Source organism: Rhinolophus ferrumequinum, chromosome X (assembly GCF_004115265.2).
Source record: "Rhinolophus ferrumequinum isolate MPI-CBG mRhiFer1 chromosome X, mRhiFer1_v1.p, whole genome shotgun sequence".
NCBI classification, from domain to species: domain Eukaryota; kingdom Metazoa; phylum Chordata; class Mammalia; order Chiroptera; family Rhinolophidae; genus Rhinolophus; species Rhinolophus ferrumequinum.
Window position 1 is genome coordinate 2,350,821 of NC_046284.1, and position 19,768 is coordinate 2,370,588.

Below are 19,768 nucleotides of genomic sequence, written 5' to 3' on the forward strand. Positions count from 1 at the left end.
TGGCATGACTATGGGGCAAGGGAATAACGTTCCATAATCTTCTGCGATACCACAGATATGTGTATATAGTAATAACTGGGGAAAGCAAGTGTCAGCACTTTTTACAAAATACTCAGGGCTCTGTGGTATTGGGAGTTCAGAGTACAAGAGGGTGCTGTTGAGCTGGCTCAAAAATACTGGCTTTGTCTTTGCAGAGCAATGTTAACCAAACACATATACCAAGGGTGCCAAAAAAATGTATACAAGTGGACACTTTGGTCAACGTTGCTTAAGCAGTAGTTTGCCGTCATCAGAAGTGTCTGGACGCTGATGGCAGCCACTTTGAGCCCCTCTTGTAATTGCAGGAGTCACACATTGTATTCATCTTTTGTTGTCAGTACATATTGAGCATTACAATTTTAATACAGTTTTCCTTTCTTAAAATGTGTATACATTTTTTTCGGCATCCTCTGTATATACTGGAATCATTTTCCACATTACAGTGCTTCTAAAGACTGTAATTTAATTCTCATAGTTTCCCAAGTTCAAAATGTGAAAGTAGAACTATAGTGTAGTGCTCTTATGAAGCTGTGAAGGTACATGCTAAGGAGGATGACCAGATAATGAAGACGCTGGAAACCTTAAACTTATTGTTTCAGGAATGGCTCAAGGGAAGGAGGGACGGTTAATAATCAGGAAAGACTTACAATAATATAACGGTTTTCCAAATATGCAAATAGGAAAAAGATTAACTTTATAGTGCAGAAGCCTGGCAGATAACACTTTGCTCAAACGAGCAAAATGAACATCAGCAGTAATGGAACAAATCAGAAGCATGTGATGCCTGACAGGATTCAGTAAGAATACAGCGATACTTCTGTGATATTTCTGCTAAAGATACACAACCTGAATCTAATAATAAATAAACATCAGACAAACCCAAATTGAGAAACAGTTTGCAACATAACTGACCTGCGATCTTCAAAAGTGTCATGATTATAAAGGTCAAAAAAAGACTGAAGAAGTTTTCGAATGAACGAGACTACAGAGGCAGTACAACTAAACACATGTGATTTTGAACTAGACCCTTTACTATAAAGGACATAATTGAGGCAATTGGTGAAACTTGAATGGGGTCTGAGGACTGGATGGTAGTGATGTAGCAATGCCAATTTCATGATTTTGATGGTCGTATTGTAGTCGTGCAGAAGAAAGTCCTTGTTTGTAGCAAATATACACTAAAGTATTCAGGGGGCATCAGGTGAACAACTCATCTCAAACGGTTTAGGAAAAACAGTTCTTTATGCTCTTCTTACAACATTTCTATAAGTTTGAGATTATTGCTTTAATTTTTTAAAAATTTGAAACAAAGTATTCAATGTGTCCAGAGTCATGACATCATCAAAAAGTGGGAAAAAAATGTGAATGCTGTTGCCTGGAAGAAGGCTTGTTTGTCTAGAAGGATGAACTAACACCACTGGGTAGAAATGACCAGGAAGCACATTTCATCTGAATATAATCTAATGCAATTAGAGTTGTCCAAAAAACCAGTCAACAGGACTAGCTTGTGAGTCCGTGAGTTCCCTGTGAAAAAACATTTAAGTAGACACTGACAGTTCACTTTACAGAGGTATGGCTAGAAAGCTTTGAATCCTGAATAACCACTGTACTAGAATAATAACTGAAGACCTCTCAGACACTGTTCCCTTCTTCAGAGTCTGCTATGGTCTTCAATAATGCTAAAGCCTTAGCTTCTGCAATGAAGAGTACTAACTGGTCAGAGTATTCAGGGCCTTTAGGAAATCTCCTTCTCTACCTAAAAGAATTCTGCTCATCATTCAAGACCTATCTCAAAGTTTCCCGATGCTGTGAAATTCATCTCAAATTCCCCAAGCATCCTTCTGGTTTTCATACTACTTCATATGAGAGCACTGCTACTTCTATAGTAGGACTATTGTATATTTTTAACTTCTAAAATACTTTTCCTTAAAGGTGGGTGCAAAAAGTTTAAAATTGTTTATGTATCCAAAATTGTGTATGCAGTCATCTACTTCTACTCCTACCGGTGGACTCTGAACTCCTCCAGGACCCGGAAGCCCTATTATTTATCTCTGAATCCTTCCATGGGTTTGGCACTGCCTGGGCCTCAAGTAGGCAGGCACGCTCGCTGATCATCAGTACCCATCAAAGAGCTTAGACTGGAATGAGATTCCAGGACAAACAAAAATACATACAAATCAAGGGTGAGCAGAACCACAGAAAGCAAATGCAGTATAAAACTAGATTCCAAGGTGCGGAGACTTTCACGTGACACTGCACTAGCTCCCAGGCTGTGGGCCTTTTGAAGGCAGGACCCACGTTCATCCATTGCTGTATTTGCAGCATCCAAGCACAGTGCCTAACACACAGTATTCGCTCAAGAACCGTTTGACTGAAACAGCCTCACCTTTAAATACGCCTTTTATGAGCGGCGCTACTGCCGTATTGAAGACTTCTTCCTGTTCAGTAGAGGGGTCAAACACAAAATCGTAGGTGAAGGATTTGTCAGTACCAACCACTACCTAGAGGAGGCAAGGAAAAAGGAGTAAGAATAAGGAAAGGCCAGACCACGCCCCTCACTGCCATTCGGCCCCAGGTGTTCAGAGACAGGCCCAGGAGTGCTACGCACCTGCGGTTCCCCGGGTACGAAGGAAAGGCACATCTGGCAGCCCTCACTAATCTCTTTGGGGACCAGAGGGCGACATCGCAGTGCCACTCTTACAGGAATTCCCTTCACCTCTTCCTTCATGATCCTATCACAGCACCGTCTCTGGGGAACAAAAAAACGAGGCTTGCTGATGAATCTTGGTGGGTTGGCAGGGGTGGGAGGGGGTCGTCCCTGAGTTCCCGCCCTCCGCAGATGGGGGTGGGTTACGGAACTCAGCGGGAGCTGAGACGGCCTCTCCCTCGCAGCGGGATCGCTGCCGCTGGAGAGTCACAGTCCTTCAGACGCGGCCACCGAAGGACTGCCAACAGCCCGACACTTTGAAGACAGCAAAGTGGCGCCTGAAATGGAAAAGAAAGCCCCCGGCGGAGACGACGACAAAGACCCACGGCCCCAGGGCACCGGGAAAGGCGGATCCTCAGCTAAGGTGTGTCCCCTTCACTCACCAAACTAAACGTACCTTTCCCGGTCTCCCGCCGCCCCGTCCCAACTGGAGCTTTAACCGCCAAGTTTCAAATCGGCCCTGGAGGCGCCAGCCAATCGGAGCGCAGACAATTTTCAGGCGGAGCACGCACGTCAGCGTGCGCAGGAAGACGCTTTGGGGAGCGGAGGCCTGTGCGCCGCGCCCTGACTCCGCCCCTTTTCGACCCGTCCGGGCATTCGCTTCCGGTCCCTCGGCTGCGCTCGCGGTGAGCGGAGCCGGAGGTCGCTGAGACCCGTCGGCGGGTGATTTACCGTGTCGTGGGCGTGGGACTCAGGCAGGATGCGGGGCGGGGACTGGAAGGTGGCTGGTGGTGAAGGAAAGGTCGATCTGGGGACCCCCACCATTACCGATCACATCTAGGGAATGTGGGGCGGTGTCTTGGCATCGAGATATCCAGTAAATTGTTTTCCTGCATCATTTTTTTCCTTCTCTCCCCTAGTCTGTCACCTAGAAGTGGGCTGCGACTATAAGCTGACAGCCCTGGATGAGTTGGGGTTGTTTTCTGAAACTTGCTGTCCCTTTGGAACCATTTTTGTCAGCTTTGATTCACCCTTCCATTCCAGGGCCTTGCCAGAGATGGACAGCCGGATTCCTTATGATGACTACCCAGTGGTTTTCCTGCCTGCCTATGAGAATCCCCCAGCGTGGATCCCTCCTCACGAGGTGGGAACCACCTGTACCCTAGAATAGGAAAATGTTCCCCATGGGCATGACATTATGTACAAAAGGTAGGATGGCAGGGTTAGAAAGCTCAGTGGAGAATGAATCTTAGCCTTTGTTGTAGACGTGGGACCCAGAAGTTGGATTCTGAGAAAGTGGGCCCATTGGGAGCTAATTATGGAATTCTCCTGCCACAGTCCATTCACAGCAGAGAATTCTGGAAATTCAGAGCCGTAGTTTCCATTCTGTCAAGGTAAAGAAATGGGGAGCTACTGGACTGCTCTTATTTCCCCAAGTCATCTGTCTATCCATTTGGACGGTGCTGTCAGCTCTACTTAAGCTAAGTCCGTGGCTTCACCTTTTCCTGACTTCAGGGCGATGCGTTTGTTCCAGATGAAGGTGGGCATAAGATCTAAGGCTGGTATTAATATTTCTGGGGTTGCTGTTGTGTCTTGCAGAGGGTATACCACCCAGACTACAACAATGAGTTGACCCAGTTTCTGCCCCGAATTGTCACACTGAAGAAGCCCCCTGGAGCTCAGGTGAGCTTATGGAACAGTTACATCTTATTCCAGGCTAGATTTGTCCACACCAGGCCCAGTAGTTAGCCGTAGTTGGGGGACAGATTGCGAAGCAGGTGGGGAGGTAAGAAAACTACCTTTTATGAGCAGAAAAGCCGAGGTACCACGTCCGCAACTTCAGGGCCACATAGCCAAGCTATGATACAGTGCTTTTACTAGATATTTTCGTGTTTTTGGTCCACCCTGAGCCCCCATTTTGTGCTCTTGTCTTGCAGTTGGGATTTAACATCCGAGGAGGAAAGGCCTCCCAGCTAGGCATCTTCATCTCCAAGGTGCGTGCCCTGGTAGGCAATATGGGTGGCCACTTCCCTTTGTGGTTACCAGGTTGCAGAACCCTGATGTCCCCAGGCCTGGGAGAAGGATGATTCAATCAACTCATAGAACGGGCATAATGGCAACACCCTTTCCCACTTAAAACTCTCACCTGGCAAGCATCTGTCTCCCTACATTGTCACAAACAAATAAAACAATAGCACCTAATTTCACTTACAAGTGAGAAATTGCCTCACCTCAATCACATACATTCTCTCCTTACCAACAGGTGATTCCTGACTCTGATGCACATCGAGCAGGACTTCAGGAAGGGGACCAAGTCCTAGCGGTGAATGACGTGGATTTCCAAGACATTGAGCATAGCAAGGTGGGCACAGCATCTGGGATGTGGTAAGGCAAGAAGCCGTCCCAGGTAGGATAAATTGGACAGGATTAGCCTAATCTATAGCTTGATAAGAAAGACTCTCCTGAGGAAATGTACCAGAAGGAAGCAGCGATTAGAGACCCAGAAGATTCGAGTGGCAAACTCCCCTCCTCCTGTTATGAATCTGTCCTGGGCCATATCTCTTCATTTGTACAAGCTGCTGTGTTCTTTTCAGGCCGTTGAGATCTTGAAGACTGCCCGTGAAATCAGCATGCGCGTCCGCTTCTTTCCCTACAGTAAGTGTCACTATCTTTTTTACCTACCTGGCAGGGCCCTGGGGAGGAACTTTACTGATTGTTAGAGGCTCCACAAGTTAGAGATGTGGAAGTGTGTACTCAGGCCTGAAAATAATCCTGCTTTTCCCCGCCTTTCTTCTTTTCCCCAGATTATCATCGCCAAAAAGAGAGGACTGTGCACTAGAGAGTTGCAACCCCTAGCCCTCCACATGGAATCTTCTAGGACAAGCTGGCCAGGCCTCAGGAAAGCCACTTGGGAAACTGTACTCTAAGCCCCACCCGGGCATAGTGGTGTGGGGAGGATGGGAAGACAGGAAGGCCAGGCACTGAGCCAGCTAGCCAAGTGCATTACTCAAACTACTGCTCTTTTTAGTTCCCTGCTTTTCTGGTGACCTTCACTCCCTGAGAGGAGAAGGAGGATGATGTCTGGATAGAGCCCAGCTTGTGGAGAACCCTGCTAGAAAAGGCAACTGACATTTATTGAATACCATGTGCTAGGCAATTACACATATGTCATATTATTTTCATTAGAGTATAGAAAAAAGAATCTTGGAGACCTTGATCTAATCTTGCTGGCTATCTCATCCCACACATCTTTGCAGTACCAGTCTCATACACTTTGGAGACCCCAGTGGGACCCTGTTTTTCCTCCTTTCCCTCCTCCTTCTATACTCTCCCCTAAAAAGTAAAACACGATGCTGAAGAAATGTTGGTATGACTTTTGGATGATACTGATTTGGTGTAAAATGCTGTTGAGGCAAAAATCAAAACTCTTCCGAAGAGAGGAGCCACTAGGAGGAACAGCAGCACTGTACCGACTTCACAAATCTCTGTGTCTGCCCAAGAAATCAGGGAGGCCCGGGAACCTTGCTACATTGTGGCTGAGGAGTGGTACCGGGTGAGAGGTACTGGAGGAAACGGTGACCCCGTCCCGTGATCTCTGGACACTTCTCTGCAGGGTGCAGTATTAATATCATTCTTCCCCACATGGTTTGATCGGGAACATCACCTAAGGGAGACGCTTAGATGCCTTTCTTTTCTGGGGCAGCAGTAAGAAATTGGTTCCCAATTTCCAACTTGTAGGTTGAGTAGTACTGACAGCCAGCTTCTCTCTTTTCTTCACTCCAGCACCCCCCCCCAACAAAAATAACCTGCCACGTTCTTAGTTCCTTAGTTACCAAGCCATTGTTTGATGCCACACTCTATGCCATTTCCATTGGTACGTTCAAAATACCCATTTAGAATAGAAAGTTGTCTAATGAGGTATGGGGTGAAGTGCCCCCATAATGAAAGTCCCAAATTTTCCTGGAAAGAATCCTGGCAAGCTTAAGTATGTATTTCCAGGCCATTTCTCTGGGAGGGATTCTGTTGGTCTGAGGTGGAGCTTGGAGATCTGAAATTTTAAATAAGTAAGGTAAGTAAGTCTCCCAGTATGGGAAACCATCGTAAATAGTAATGTATCTCTGTGGGGAAGGTCTGACTCTTCTATAAATCCCACCAGCTCTATTGTGGTACCTCTTTGGAGGCTCAGTGCCATTGTTAGGTGGCAACGTCCTGTGAGCAGAGCTGGAGGTAGATGGCTTCTAGCTGTCTGCTTCCTGGGCAGGCAGGCAGCCCCCCTCCTAGCCTACGCTGCTGTTGCTCTGCTGCCCCCGAGTGGACATCTGAGAAAGAAGCTAGAGGCTGATACTTGCACCAAGGCAGATTGTATTGGCTGGCTCTACTGAATGTTGAGGTCCAAGACTCCCTGTGGTTAACAGGCTTTCAAACAACTCATCTAAGAAGTGCAGTAAACATGGTCAGAAGTCCCAGCCAGGTGCCCTGGGCCTAAGAGGCAAAACCCCTCCTGCCCTAAGTTGGTTCTCACCTTGCGGCACTTGAAATGGCTCTGGGTTGGGCATTATGAAAATTTAGCTACAGCATGAAGGCACAAGCAGTAACAGGCTGAGGCAGAAGGACCAGTTTATTGAAGGTGCGGATAAGAAAACGGGAACCTAGCTGCTGTAGAATTGATGAGTACAAGAGAATGTGTTGTGGAGCGTAGAAAGATTTAGTAGAGGTTTGGGAAGAATGTACCTATCTTTCCTCTCTGCCAGTCTTACCAGCTCCCTATTGCTTCCCTCAATCTCCTTTTCAAATAAAACATGGTGTGACACCCCCTTGTGATGTCATAGACAACCACTGCAATGGCTGAATCATAAATGGAGCTAGGAATTAACGCTGCAGAAGTTCTGACCACTGTCCCATAGCTGCAGTTGAACCTGCATAAAATAAAAGTGGAGAAAGATAGACAACTAGCCTTTTAAATAAGGTTAGAACTTAATAAAGGCAAAATAAAGGGTCAAGGAAACTGGGTCCCTGAAAAGTGGCTACTATGGTCACAAACAAAGTGGCTTACCAATCTAGGACTGGTCCAATCTTAATACATTGTTTTGATTAAGGAAGACCCTATAGAGCAGCAGATTTAAGGATTTGAAGCCTCTTGGATTTTTTTGTCTGTTATAGTTGGAGCTTAAATGATGGCAGAGAGAACGAGAAACAGGACAGGGTTGGTGATTTGGGGGAGGCTTCACGTTTTTCTTGCCTTTCTTTAGCTACAAATAACCTGTGATGAATAGGCCTAAGGGGTTGAAGTATAGGGTTAGTGATAGGAGAGAACACGCACTACTCAGCCCTCCAAGTACTCATCTAGGGAGTCAGTTCCAATGGTTGCCTACAAATGAGAGATAACTCACTCTGTACCCCTCCTTCACCCCCATACCAGGCAGCCTTAGAACCAGAAGTGGAAAATGCTTTGAGAAGGTTGTCCTGGCTCATCTTCTCAACGCTTATAATAGGTAACTTTGAAGAGAAGAATCCTTGGGTGAATTGCCCAAGGAAGGTGGCAGAAACGTACGGCGTGATGCCGTAGTGGTGGGCTCATCTGCCTGTGCAATCAAGCTGTGGAACAGGAAGAGGTGGTGTTTTGATTTTGTCCCCACAGGGAGGCAGATAAGTAAGCCGTCCATCACTCTGGGTGAGGAGGAAATTGATTCCCCAGAGGACCCCCTACTCCATTCCATACTGTCATCCCTCCTTATCCCCAAAGCCAACCCAGACCCCACCGCTCTGCTCCCCCCAGGAACACAAGTTCAGATTTGCACACAGACGGGTACAGGGGTCCCTTGGCGGTTTCCAGGCTGAAGCCTCCAGCCTCACTGTGGGCCTTGCAGGTCACAGGGCGCTCTGCATCCAACCACCACTCAAGCCACCTTTGTCATCCCTCCTAGGCCTGGGCTCACAACCATGGGCCCTGGCCCACAGCTCTTGCTGCTCCCTGGGCTGGGGCAGTGGGTGATCACAAACGGTGGTGGGGGCAAAGATGACCAGGGCCCGAGGGAAGTTGAAGTGTCCACAGAGGGCGGGCAGTGTGCCAGAGGGAAGTTGGGGGTCGTTTAGGGGAAAAACACATGCTACAGGGCCATCTAATGACTGATAGGGAAGAGGGTGCTGGTTCTCAGTAGTCCATTACCCTCCTGGAGAAGGAAATACCAAAGAGATCTCCAGGCTGGTGTGGACAGGCTGAGTTATTAGAGCGTTACAATGGGGCTCCCACACACAGGCGCCACAGCAGGCACAACCCCCTCCGCCAAAGCCTCCCGGGTCTCCGCCCCCCTTGGCTCCCGCCGAGCGAACTCCTCGATGACTGTCCTCAGAGCTTGCAGAGAAGCAGAGGGGAGTGGCGGGTGGGTTAGGGACAACTTTCTGGGCGTCCTCCACGTTCACTCCTTTTCCTGATCCCATTCAGATCCGCAGCCCCCTCTCGGTAGCTTCCCCCAAGCCCACACCCACCACAGTGGCTTGTTTCCCGTCACTTGCTCCCTACCCAGTTTCCCAACACAGAAGTCCGAGAGGAAATAAGAATGCAGGAAGGGAGGGAAAGGATCAAAGAATGAAAGAGGGAAGTATGGGCCGTGGGGGCGGGGAAAAGCAGAAATGGAAGGGATGGGCGGGGGAGGGCGATTGTGCGGAGGGCGGGGAATGCAGAAAGGGAAAGGAGCATGGCTGAAAGGCACTGAACTGTGACATGAAGCAAAACCACAGGTGCCCACTGCACACGTATTGAAAGCAACACTCCAGGGAGGCTTTTTAACATTACCATGGTCATAAAATGGAGGCTGACACTGGGGAAAGGAGAACGGGGCTTCGGGGGCCTCAGATGTCCTTACCTAGCGGCCTCTGTGGCAAGCATGCTGAGGGAGGGGGAAATGGAGCTGAAGCTGATAAGAAGCTGTTCAGTTTCTGAAGAAATATCTTTTTACTCTCCCCCCTTCCTTTTTAACCCTCTCCCTCCCACCACACACACATGGGCGTGCGCGCGCGCGCGCACACACACACACACACACACACACACACACACACTCCTTCCCCTGAAAACCTCGACACTAACCTGCCTATTGCTAGTCAGTTTCTACCCAAATTGCCAGCCCCTGATTCATAACATCAGAAGGGCTTCATCTCCAAGCCGCAGGACCACTGTTTCTGTGCGTCCCACCTGGTCACTCACCATGAGATGCTTTGGATGCATCAGGACCAGGGGCAGCTCCACACCAACAGCACTGCAAGGGACCCAAGGCACAGTTACTGATTTCCCTCCAAGTCCACTCCTTAAGCCTCTCTCCCTCAGGTTTCCGGTCCTGGGATGGATGGCCTCAGACTCCTCTCTTGCCCCAGTCCCCCTCCCCGTAGCCTCTTACATGGCCGTCAGGTCACCAAGGATGCTGACGTTAGAATGACACCCTAAAATTAGCAGTTGGAAATGGAAAGTGGCAACCTAATTTGGGGGAGGAGGAATCAGGAGGCCAACTTAGCCACAGAATGGGTTTCTGGAAGGGAAGGTGGCTTGCTCACTGAGCTCACAGGGAACCTGGTCTGGGAGAAGGGGTGGGGAACATCTTGATTCGATCAGGCCAAGTGGGAGGCAAACAGAAGGGAGAAACCCTCTGCTCCCCAGTCTCTGATCAAACAGACCCTGAGCCCTCACCTCACTCAGCCTCCACTGGACACCACCAGCTTCACTCTGACTTTGTAGGACATCAGCATCCCCAGAAACTCCTTGCTGTATATTTGTGGGGGTGGGGGGAGTCATTTATTAAGTCCCCCAGTCCCTTCCTGTGCACTTTTTGTCGTCCGAAGTTCTCCCAGGCTCTATTCTCTCCTCACTGAGACCACATTTCTGTTCCCAAAATCCAGCTTTACCACGTCACCCTCTGCTCAAGAGCCTACCTCTCTGAATATAACTACTCTGCTTGGCTTGCATGATCCTTAACAATCTGGCATCGCCCAGCCTCTCTAACCTTTTCTGCCCTAACCCCTAGCCCCAGGATACAACCCAAGTGGACCCATCTTCCCTCCGTGCTCAAAACGTGCCATGTGGATTCCCACCTTCTAGCATTTGCTCATGCTCTGCTCCCAATCTGGAATGCTCTTTCCTTCTTCTGTTGCTATTCAGATTCTACACATTCTTCAAGGTCTAGCTCATTCTATCTCCTCCAGGGAAATGTCTCCAGCTACGCTGGCCTCTTTTAACTTCTATTGGATTTATAATCTGAACCACATGCACTACCACTTAACTGTTAGATTGCATTTGCACTCCTCTTTGTTCCCCATCTATGGCATAAACTGACTCAAGGCACAGATTGTCTTACACTTCTTTGTGTCCTCCTACATTGCTTAATTTAGGAATGAGGATTTAACGGGTACACAATAAAAAACCCACTGATTGAAAAATAAGACACAGAAAGCTGTAAATTATTGGGAAAGTCTCTTCATTGCTCTGGGATGCTGATCCTCCGACTATAAAATAATGTTGTTTGGGTGATTTCTAAGGGTCTTTCTAGCAATAACAGTCTACAGCTACATGATCAATAGGCACAGAGAGGCAGGGCAATAAACGCTTGTCAGATGGTGGCAGGTGTTTTTTTGTGGGAGACATATCTAACACTAGGGCCTCTGAAGGTATAGGACCAAATGAATGACTTGATAGAATTCTATCCATTCCTATCACATCATTTTCCTTTTTTTTTGGTCCTTCATTTCCTTCATTTCTCATCTCCTAGTCTTCCATTCATTTCTATCTCCCTAAAGAGTAGCTACTGTACATATCAGTGTTACAGCCAGATGACGGTGATAGAATCCTCTCCACTTCTGCCACTTATTAGCTATGTAAGAATGGACAGGTCCCTTCATCTTTCTCAGCTTCAGGGTCCTTAACTGTAAAATGACATAAGAAAGCCTTTACAGCCTACTTTGGTGAGATTCTTATCTTTAACAGAGCACACATGGAAGAATTTTGTGAGCTATGAAATATTATACAACATAGGAATTTTTTCTCTCCATTTCTTCCTTTCTTGCTGCCTGTGACCTAAGCCTGCCATTGGTCCCATGGGCATTATTTAACTTACTGTTGGGCCTCAGACCTGGAGGGATCTGTGAACATTGACCTAGGAACATCTAAAAAAAACTAGGTAGGCTTCATTGAAGGTGAAACCTCACAACTGCACATATAGCGTGCAGAATGGGTTGGGGACAGAAAATGGAGGTTGGGAGTTACACTTGAGCTTACATCGTGCTAGATGCCAGATTGGTATTACCATGCTTGAGTTTGCCATCCAGTACCAGGCCCTGTTTCTGGCAGTTGGTGGTCAGGAGTGGGGTTACTACAAAGCTCTTGGAGAAGCTGGAGTTAGCAGCAATAGTCTCCCTTTGAAAGGAGAAGAAGAACTTAGGCTAGGCTTGCCAACTAAGGACACTTTCATTCCCAAGAGGATCTTGTACAATTCTACGAACCTACTGGAGTATCCAAGATCCTCTACTTCTCGTGGGAATTCTCCCCTTTATCTATGTCAGCCCTCATCTTGACCTTTCTATCCTGGGCACTTATCCACTTCCTACTTTCCCCAACCCTCTCCTCTGCCTCCAGGCCCCAGCCCTCTTCCTACCACCCCAGCCCTTGGTTCTCTGACTCAGGCCCCAGTGCCAGTATGTGAACTCCTGAATGGACAGTCTTGGTGTACTTGTCTAGTGAATACAGGACAATACCTGTGATCTGGTCAACTGAACAGCCAGGAAAAGCACATGACTATAGTTAGTCAGTCATCCTTGAAACCCCAACTGACTGCCCTCAAATGTGACCTAATATATGGGCATACTGTGTATGATGCGCTAAGATGTGCTCCTGGACAAAGAGAAACATATTGATAAGCCTGCATTGGAGGGAAAGCCTAGATGAAGCTGATTGGCTACATGGGGCAGAGTTTTGAAAAAAGACCTGTGGATTTGGGACCAGATACAGGGGGATAGGAAAAGAAGCTCACCTAAGATCTTGATTTTATTGATGACCTTGTTGGTGTAGTGTTGATAGAAACATTGACAGAGATGGGTTTGCCATGGTAGTGAACCTGAAGCAGGAAGAGAGGCCCATCACAAGGTTGCAGGGAGAACGCCAAGATCAAGACCTAGAATTCCTGTTTCCTTAGCACTGTTGCCACTCTGGCTTCCATCCCTGTCTCTCTAAGTAGGAAATCAGTGAAGAAAGGGTTTCAGAGGGGTTGTGGGGTAGGGGCAGGGAGTGGGGGTAACAAACCTCCCTCTTCATCCAGGCCTAGAGCTGTAGGGGCTGAGCTGACAGAAGGAAGCAGTGGATGGTCTGAGCCCAGGGGCCAGGGCCTGGCTCCAGGGGTGCAAACTGCACTCTGTTGTTCTTTAGCTTCCTGTTTTAATCTTCCCTGGAAACCTTGTCCAGGAGTTGGGGTCAGTACCTGCAGGGTAAAGGGGTAGGCTTTGTCCCCCAGCTCGTGCAGCAGTCACTCCTGCAGGGCTATGAGTGGCCTCCGGGGGCGGGTGGGCTCAACTGGGATGACTTTCTGGATCTGTACATACAGATCTTTGCGGAACGTCGATCCAATCACATCCAAGTCATCATGGCCATAGCGAAAGGCACATGTCAACATGACAAACACTGCAGGTAAAGGAGGAACAGAGTGACCTGTCAGGCCTGAGTGGGAAAGGAGGTCTTAAATGGCTCATAGGAAGACACAGAGAGACAATGTGATATGATTGAAACAATATAACCGTAAAAAAAGGATTAATACATTTAACTGCAGTAAAATTTTAAAGTTCTTTACATTAAGAGTCCTCATGAGCAATGAAACAAGCAATATCCTGGGAGAAAATACTTGCAACACATACAACAAACAAAAGTTTAGCGTTTGTAATATGTAAAGAACCCCCACAAATCTCTGAGTCCCAGTTATTTCACCCGTCAATCGTAGGACTGCACTTTGAGCTCCCTGCACGTTGTTTAGACTTCACAGCATTCCTCTGAAGTATTATCTCCACTTTGTGGTTAGAGGAAATGAGCTGAGAGCAGTCAAATGGTGGCCCAGGATATCAACCCAGGCCTGTCTGACTCCAAAGCCCAGATTTGTGCAAGCCCAACCTTAACTCACAGGGTGGCTATGAGAAGTTGATGTATAAGAAATTCCTACCGCAACTGATACTATTCAATCCCTGATAAAAGAGAGTAGCCGTAACCAAGTGTTGCTAGAATCTGGGGCATTTTTCTCTAAACTTCAGCCTCGTCTAAGACGACATACTTCTGAGGCTTATAATAAAATTTCACATTTTTAATGTATTTTTCTTTCCATTTTAGACTCAGAAATGTATTGGTAAATTAGCATATAGAAGTTAATTAATGTATAAGTATGTATTGTTTGACTGGCTGATTGACTCAGACACATAAAATTTACTGCTTACTTAGAATTCTGACCATAGTTTCATTTCAGTTCAATAAACTTTTACTAAACAAACAAACAAAAAAAGAAATTCCTTTAGAAACTGTAAAGTGATTACAGATGATGATGATGATGGGAATATTGGCTGAAATGGAATAGTTATAATTGAACTGATACTTTGCAACTCGTATCTAAGATTAGGGGCAAATAAAAAACCCCTTCGATGCACTACTGGAGTATGGGATGGGGTACGCAGGAATACCTGTCCAAGGACAGAGTGACAGATTGAGGGAGGGAGGGATGTAGAACAGAGATGGGAAATCTTATTTCTGTCGAAGCCCTGACCCAAAGAAAACTAGTGACAGGCACAAACTAGTAGAAAGCAACTTATTTTAGTATTTTTAAGAGGTGAAAACATCGAAGAGCCAGATTATCTGATTTTAAAATTAAGAACAAGGAAAATGAATCTATACTCAAAAGATACAACAAAGACTGAAAGTAATGATAATGGTAGTTATTATAAGGAGAGTTAATTGGTACCACCATTTTGGTGGGCAATTTGGCAGTAGAAATCTTTAAAAATGTGTGAATTCCCTTCGGTCATTCATTTTCTAGGCATGTAGGCTAAAGAAATAATTGGACAAGTATGAAAAGATATATACAAGTATGTACTTTACAGGGCTGTTTATGATAGCAAAAAATGTCCAACAATTGAGGATTGGCTAAATTCGTTATGGTACACCCATACAATATAGAATTAGGCAGCTGAAAAATGTATAGATATTTATATATTGACATAGGTGAAAAAGGTTCGAAAACCTAATTTGTAATATAGCATTTTTAATAAAAATATAGGTATTTTTGCATAGAAAACATGAATAAATATGAACTAAAATATTACTAATGATGGGGAACAGTGTGTACTTCCAGGACTTTTTTCCAAGTCAAGTTATTGTCCTTTCAGTCTTAGTTGTGGAGGGTGCCATTCAGCTTCAAGTTGTTGTCCTTTCAGTCTTAGTTGTGAAGGGCGCAGCTCGGCTCCAGGTCCAGTTGCTTCCAGGTCCAGTTGCCGTTACTAGTTGCCGTTACTAGTTGCAGGGGGCGCAGCCCACCATCCCTTGCGGGAGTCAAACCGGCAACCTTGTGGTTGAGAGGAAGCACTCCAACCAACTGAGCCCTTTGGGAGCTCAGCGGCAGCTCAGCTCAAGGTGCCGTGTTCAATCTTAGTTGCAGGGGGCGCTGCCCACCATCCCTTGCGGGACTCGAGAAATTGAACTGGCCACCTTGTGGTTGAGAGCCCACTGGCCCATGTGGGAATCGAACCGGCAGCCTTCAGAGTTAGGAGCATGGAGCTCTAACCGCCTGAGCCACCGGGCCGGCCCCTATACTTTCTAATCTTCCTACAATGAAGACAAACAACCATTTTCAAAAGAGACAACAATAAATTCACCTTAGTGCTCAATTACAGCCAATTAAAGTGGGAGAAGGGAGAGAGAAAGAAAAGGAAAGAATGGACAAAGGAAAGGAAAAGATGGAGAAGGTGAGATGAAGAAAAGAGGTGGCTGGAAGGAAGCAGGGGGAGAGAGGGAGTGAAAGAGATGAGGAATGAGACAGAAAAAGATCAGGAGGGGTGAGGCAGAAGGGCCTCTAGTAGCCCCTGAGGCGAAGGTGTTAATGAAAGGAATTGTTCTTTACTATCCTATTGTACCCATCTGGGGAGATCTTATCTGTTTTGTACCAGTTTGGAACCATCCTTGATTGTGCTAGGACATATCTTGTTTTTATTTTTAAATATGCCACATCTATCCTAGAGTTATTAATTTACAGCTGTGTTTATTACACAAATAATACATATTAATTGTCTGAAAATACAAACAAAAAGATAAATCAAATCTCCACCATTATACACCATATTCCAGAAGTAACTTCTAAATCAAAGCTCCACCATTATACATCATATTCCAGAGGTAACTTCTGTTAATATCTGTTGTATTTGCTTCCCAACTTTGTTTCTAAAATTAAGCATAAGTCCATCTTAGGTATTTATGACTTCTCTCTCACTGCCTTTTTTAAAAAAATTTATTGGGGAGTATTGAGGAACAGTGTGTTTCTCCAGAGCCCACCAGCTCCAAGTCCAGTTGCTGTTTTCAATATTTAGCTGCAGGGGGCGCAGCCCACCATCCCATGTGGGAATTGAACCTGCAAACTTGTTGAGAGCTCATGCTCTAACCAACTGAGCCATCCGGCAGCCCCTCTGGAAGCTCAGCGGTAGCTCATTGTCCTTCATTCTAGTTGTGGAGGGCACAGCTCACTGGCCCATGTGGGAATCGAACTGGCAACTCTGTTGTTGAGAGCTCGCACTCTAACCAACTGAGCCATCCAGCCGCCCTCTCACTGCCTTTTTAAAATTAAACTTTTTATTTTGAGATCACTGTAGTCTCACATGCTGTTGTAAGAAATAATAGAGATCCCAGATAGATTTTTGTTAAAACACTTCATTCACATAACCACATATACCGCCCTACAACTGGCCTTTAATCACTTAACGGTAAAGAGTAAGCATATCTTACATCAATAAAGGCACCTTGATGGAAAAAAACATACTAGAAACTATGATGTAAATAAGATTATCTTCATCAAAGTAACAAAACACATAAAATATCTAAGAAATTAATTTAAGAAATATACACAATTTAAGTGACTAATAATATGAAACTCTACTAAGGAACATAAAGATTAGAATAAAAAGAAAAAACACACATCTTATTCCTAAAATAACATGAATTTTTTTAATTAAAAAAATTTATTGGAGTGATGCATTTTTTTTTAACTAAAGAATTCTTTCTGTGAGTTATTCTGAAGATTTTGCAGGAATGTGAAAAAAGTGATCTAGGTTTTAGAAATAAACAGTAATTGAGAATCTTAAACAAGTTGGTTAATTTACTGGCTATACCCTAAATCTTCTCTGATATTTAAAACTGGCTGGGCTGCTTATCCATACTGCTTAATCCAAGAGATTAAGGCTATTTTATTCCACAACATCTATAGGATACACCTGAACTAGTAATCACCAGTTTATTCTGAGCCTTTTTCAAATCAAACCTAATTTTCAACTGAGTTGGATCACAGAGTAAGAATTAAAAGAAAAAAAAAAGCAGTGAAAAAATATTTCAGTGTAATCTTGATCTCTAGTGCTGTGGCCAGAGTAATGTCTCTTGCTGTTACTTGCTGTAGTTATTGTTTCATTTGCTTCTTTGTTTGGGATTTTTTTAATGGAAAAGATAGCGGGGGGGGGGGGTGAGGGGTGGGGGGGGTAGGGGTAGGGGTGGGGGGGGGAGTGGGGGTAGGGGTGGGGGTGGGGGTTCCCTACACAAAAGGAGCAAGAGAAAGACATACACCAGAGGTTGCAAAATGATAGCCTTAGGGTCACAGCCAGCCAACGGAAAAATACAGGTTTTTTTATTTGTCCAGGCCTCTAAAAATCTTTTAATTCGTTGCCAACATTTGCAAATCAGGAAATTTGCATAAGATATGGATTCCTGGCGTATTAAATCTGTCCACAGGCAGTCTAAGCCCATGTTCCAATCAGCAGTGAAGCACAGGCACCGCCAACGATACTGGAGAAAATCAGAGCTCTTAGAAGCTATTTACATTTCAGCACGCATGTAAATTTTGAAAAGTCAAATGTTATTTACACTTTAGAAATATATCTATTTTTGAATATTGTTTGGGGAAGGGTCACCATAATCTTTTCAGATTTGGAGACTCTGAAGGTCTTATTCTGAGTTTCATTTCCAGTTCCTCTTCAACAATCAGAAAAATTGGCTCCACTGGACCAGAATTCCCAGTTGTTAGTCCCCACCAGACAAGATATTTACAGTTCCCACCACTTTTTGGTTTTCTTATATCCCTCTGGTCCACTTGTCTAGTCCACTGATTCAGGTTACTTGTCTGGCATGTGTGACATTTCAGTTTGAGGCCCCTGATACAAAAGCCAACAAGGCTTTTTACTTAGTCTTTTGACCTTTGAAGTAATCAGGGTCAATAAGGACTATACCATCGGTGGAGAGAGGGAGCGATGGCACTACTGGTCAGGAAAAGGTCTCGGACTATGAAGCAGAAGTTGATCCCTGAAATGGTTCCTGCCATTTTCCCTGTAATTGTCCTTCTCTTCTGCATGGTCCTTTCTTCGCTTTCTTTCACTCCCTGGCTCCCATTCTCTTCTCCCCAGACTCTTTCCCTTTTGGGACTCACTGACCAATAGGTTCCACCGTGTCCACATGGTCCACGAAGTCCAGTTTCCCCAGGCAGATGGAAAGCTGTTGTGGGATAATCTCCCATGTTATTCTCATAATCATCTTTGAACATATTCTCCTGAAGCCCCCAACCCAAACCCCTGAGACCTTGAAGGATGTACCCACATATCCCGTTTGCCCTCTCAATTTGCCCAGCTGGGCCAGGTTCTCTCACCTTCCTACTGGAGCAGGTCTTCTTAAATACCCTATGGGGAGAAAACCAGAAAGAGGATAGGGAGGAAGATTGGGAGACAAGGGGAGAGAAGAGGAAGGGAGAGGAAAGAAAGGGAAGTGGGGAGAAAAGGAAATATTCCTAGAATTAGTAGAGGCCTGAGGAGCATGAAATGGTGCAAAGGTGGAGGTAACTGGGGTAGAGTCCAAGTCACAAGTTGGGACAGGTTGGAAACCCCTCTACCCCAAAGGCAAGTACTTGGGTTTGGGTAGCGGACAAAGCACAAGATCAGAGAATTAGAAGGTGTTCTTACACACCTCGATATGTTGGCCGTGGAGTTGGTGTAGAGCGTTTTCTGGGAAGAAGGAAAGAAAGAGGAAGGTTCAATTATTTGGTCCCTAGTGTCCTTACACCACCTTGGTGTACCATCCAGACACACCTAGTGTAATGTAACCTTTGCTCTTTAGATAGATACCTCACCACCATGAAGCGCCTTTTGTATTCTCTCTCCTGCCAACGGTACTTATTCAGCCATATTTTCGCCCATCCTGTACATGGGGACCCCTCCTCTTTTTTTTTTTTTAACAGATTGTTGGCTAACCATATTGTCCTTCCTGGAATAGGTGGGGGTATTCAGAGAGAAGAAACTTGTCTATAAAGGGGCTGGAGATAGGCCTCCATCCAGAAAATTGTAAGGAGAATTGGACTGCATGAGACTGGACATTACCTGGCACACAGTAGGTGCCAAGACATGTTTGTTAGATACCCGAATGAATGAATGAACAAAAACCAGATTCCCTATTCTGTCCATTTTGCTCCTACAATGGATTCTGAGCCCCAGTTCACTTCACAGTGATCTTGTTCCTCAGCTAAGAAAGGAGAGGTGTGGGAGGAAAAGGGTTGGGGTCCTCGTGCTCTTTGTTTTTGGTGGCAGAACCCTCTATGGAAGTTGAAAGCCTTCCTTGAACCTGTTCATCACTCTTATCAGCCTCTCCAGATTTTCTCATCCATATCCCCGTCCATGTCCTAGGTGCTAGGTCTTGGACTAGGGGCCCTTAGAGAGAGGAAGATATCTCTCTAGTGCTTCCCTTTGATGCATACTAGGTCGGGCCCTAGGGATGAGCGTAGGGGAGCTTCCAGAGGTCTCTCGTAGGGTCTCTCAGCCTGAGTGTCTGCCGGCTATGTC

General features: G+C 45.7%; 3 protein-coding genes across 14 annotated transcripts in view; 1 reads left to right on the forward strand and 2 right to left on the reverse strand.

The window, feature by feature from the left end:
* Positions 1 to 3,254, reverse strand: part of KIF4A (kinesin family member 4A) — a 91,902-nt gene extending 88,648 nt beyond the window's left edge. For 3 of the 6 annotated variants that reach the window (XM_033113395.1, XM_033113386.1, XM_033113350.1), the window contains exons 1-3: positions 3,130 to 3,220; positions 2,648 to 2,788; positions 2,426 to 2,540 (exon numbers count right to left, since the gene is read on the reverse strand). In XM_033113395.1, coding sequence (XP_032969286.1) covers positions 2,426 to 2,540; positions 2,648 to 2,767 — 235 coding nt within the window. In that variant the 5' untranslated portion in view covers positions 2,768 to 2,788; positions 3,130 to 3,220. Of the gene's footprint in view, positions 1 to 2,425; positions 2,541 to 2,647; positions 2,789 to 2,898; positions 3,025 to 3,085; positions 3,105 to 3,129 lie in introns of those variants that run through there. The other 3 variants (XM_033113369.1, XM_033113377.1, XM_033113361.1) reach the window with 3 other exon arrangements.
* On the forward strand, positions 2,981 to 6,048 carry PDZD11 (PDZ domain containing 11). Of its 7 annotated transcripts, none has more exons than XM_033113460.1 (7): positions 2,981 to 3,110; positions 3,731 to 3,830; positions 4,286 to 4,369; positions 4,624 to 4,680; positions 4,950 to 5,048; positions 5,281 to 5,341; positions 5,491 to 6,048. In XM_033113460.1, exons 2-7 carry the CDS (start codon positions 3,744 to 3,746, stop codon positions 5,523 to 5,525), a joined length of 423 nt encoding a protein of 140 aa, XP_032969351.1. In that variant the 5' UTR covers positions 2,981 to 3,110; positions 3,731 to 3,743; the 3' UTR covers positions 5,526 to 6,048. The 7 variants fall into 7 exon arrangements, with proteins under 7 accessions (XP_032969351.1, XP_032969304.1, XP_032969296.1 ...); XM_033113413.1 differs by lacking the exon at positions 2,981 to 3,110 and adding an exon at positions 3,318 to 3,372; XM_033113405.1 differs by lacking the exon at positions 2,981 to 3,110 and adding an exon at positions 3,321 to 3,441.
* A 2,862-nt stretch (positions 6,049 to 8,910) lies between these two features.
* On the reverse strand, positions 8,911 to 19,068 carry ARR3 (arrestin 3). The gene is given in 16 exon segments (XM_033110798.1): positions 8,911 to 9,038; positions 9,480 to 9,504; positions 9,888 to 9,939; positions 10,078 to 10,101; positions 10,365 to 10,439; positions 11,946 to 12,103; positions 12,384 to 12,436; positions 12,697 to 12,732; positions 12,735 to 12,780; positions 12,966 to 13,122; positions 13,124 to 13,340; positions 18,131 to 18,199; positions 18,374 to 18,434; positions 18,586 to 18,616; positions 18,900 to 18,937; positions 19,063 to 19,068. Coding segments are annotated over 16 exon segments (1,176 nt in total).
* Positions 19,069 to 19,768: the final 700 nt, after the last annotated feature.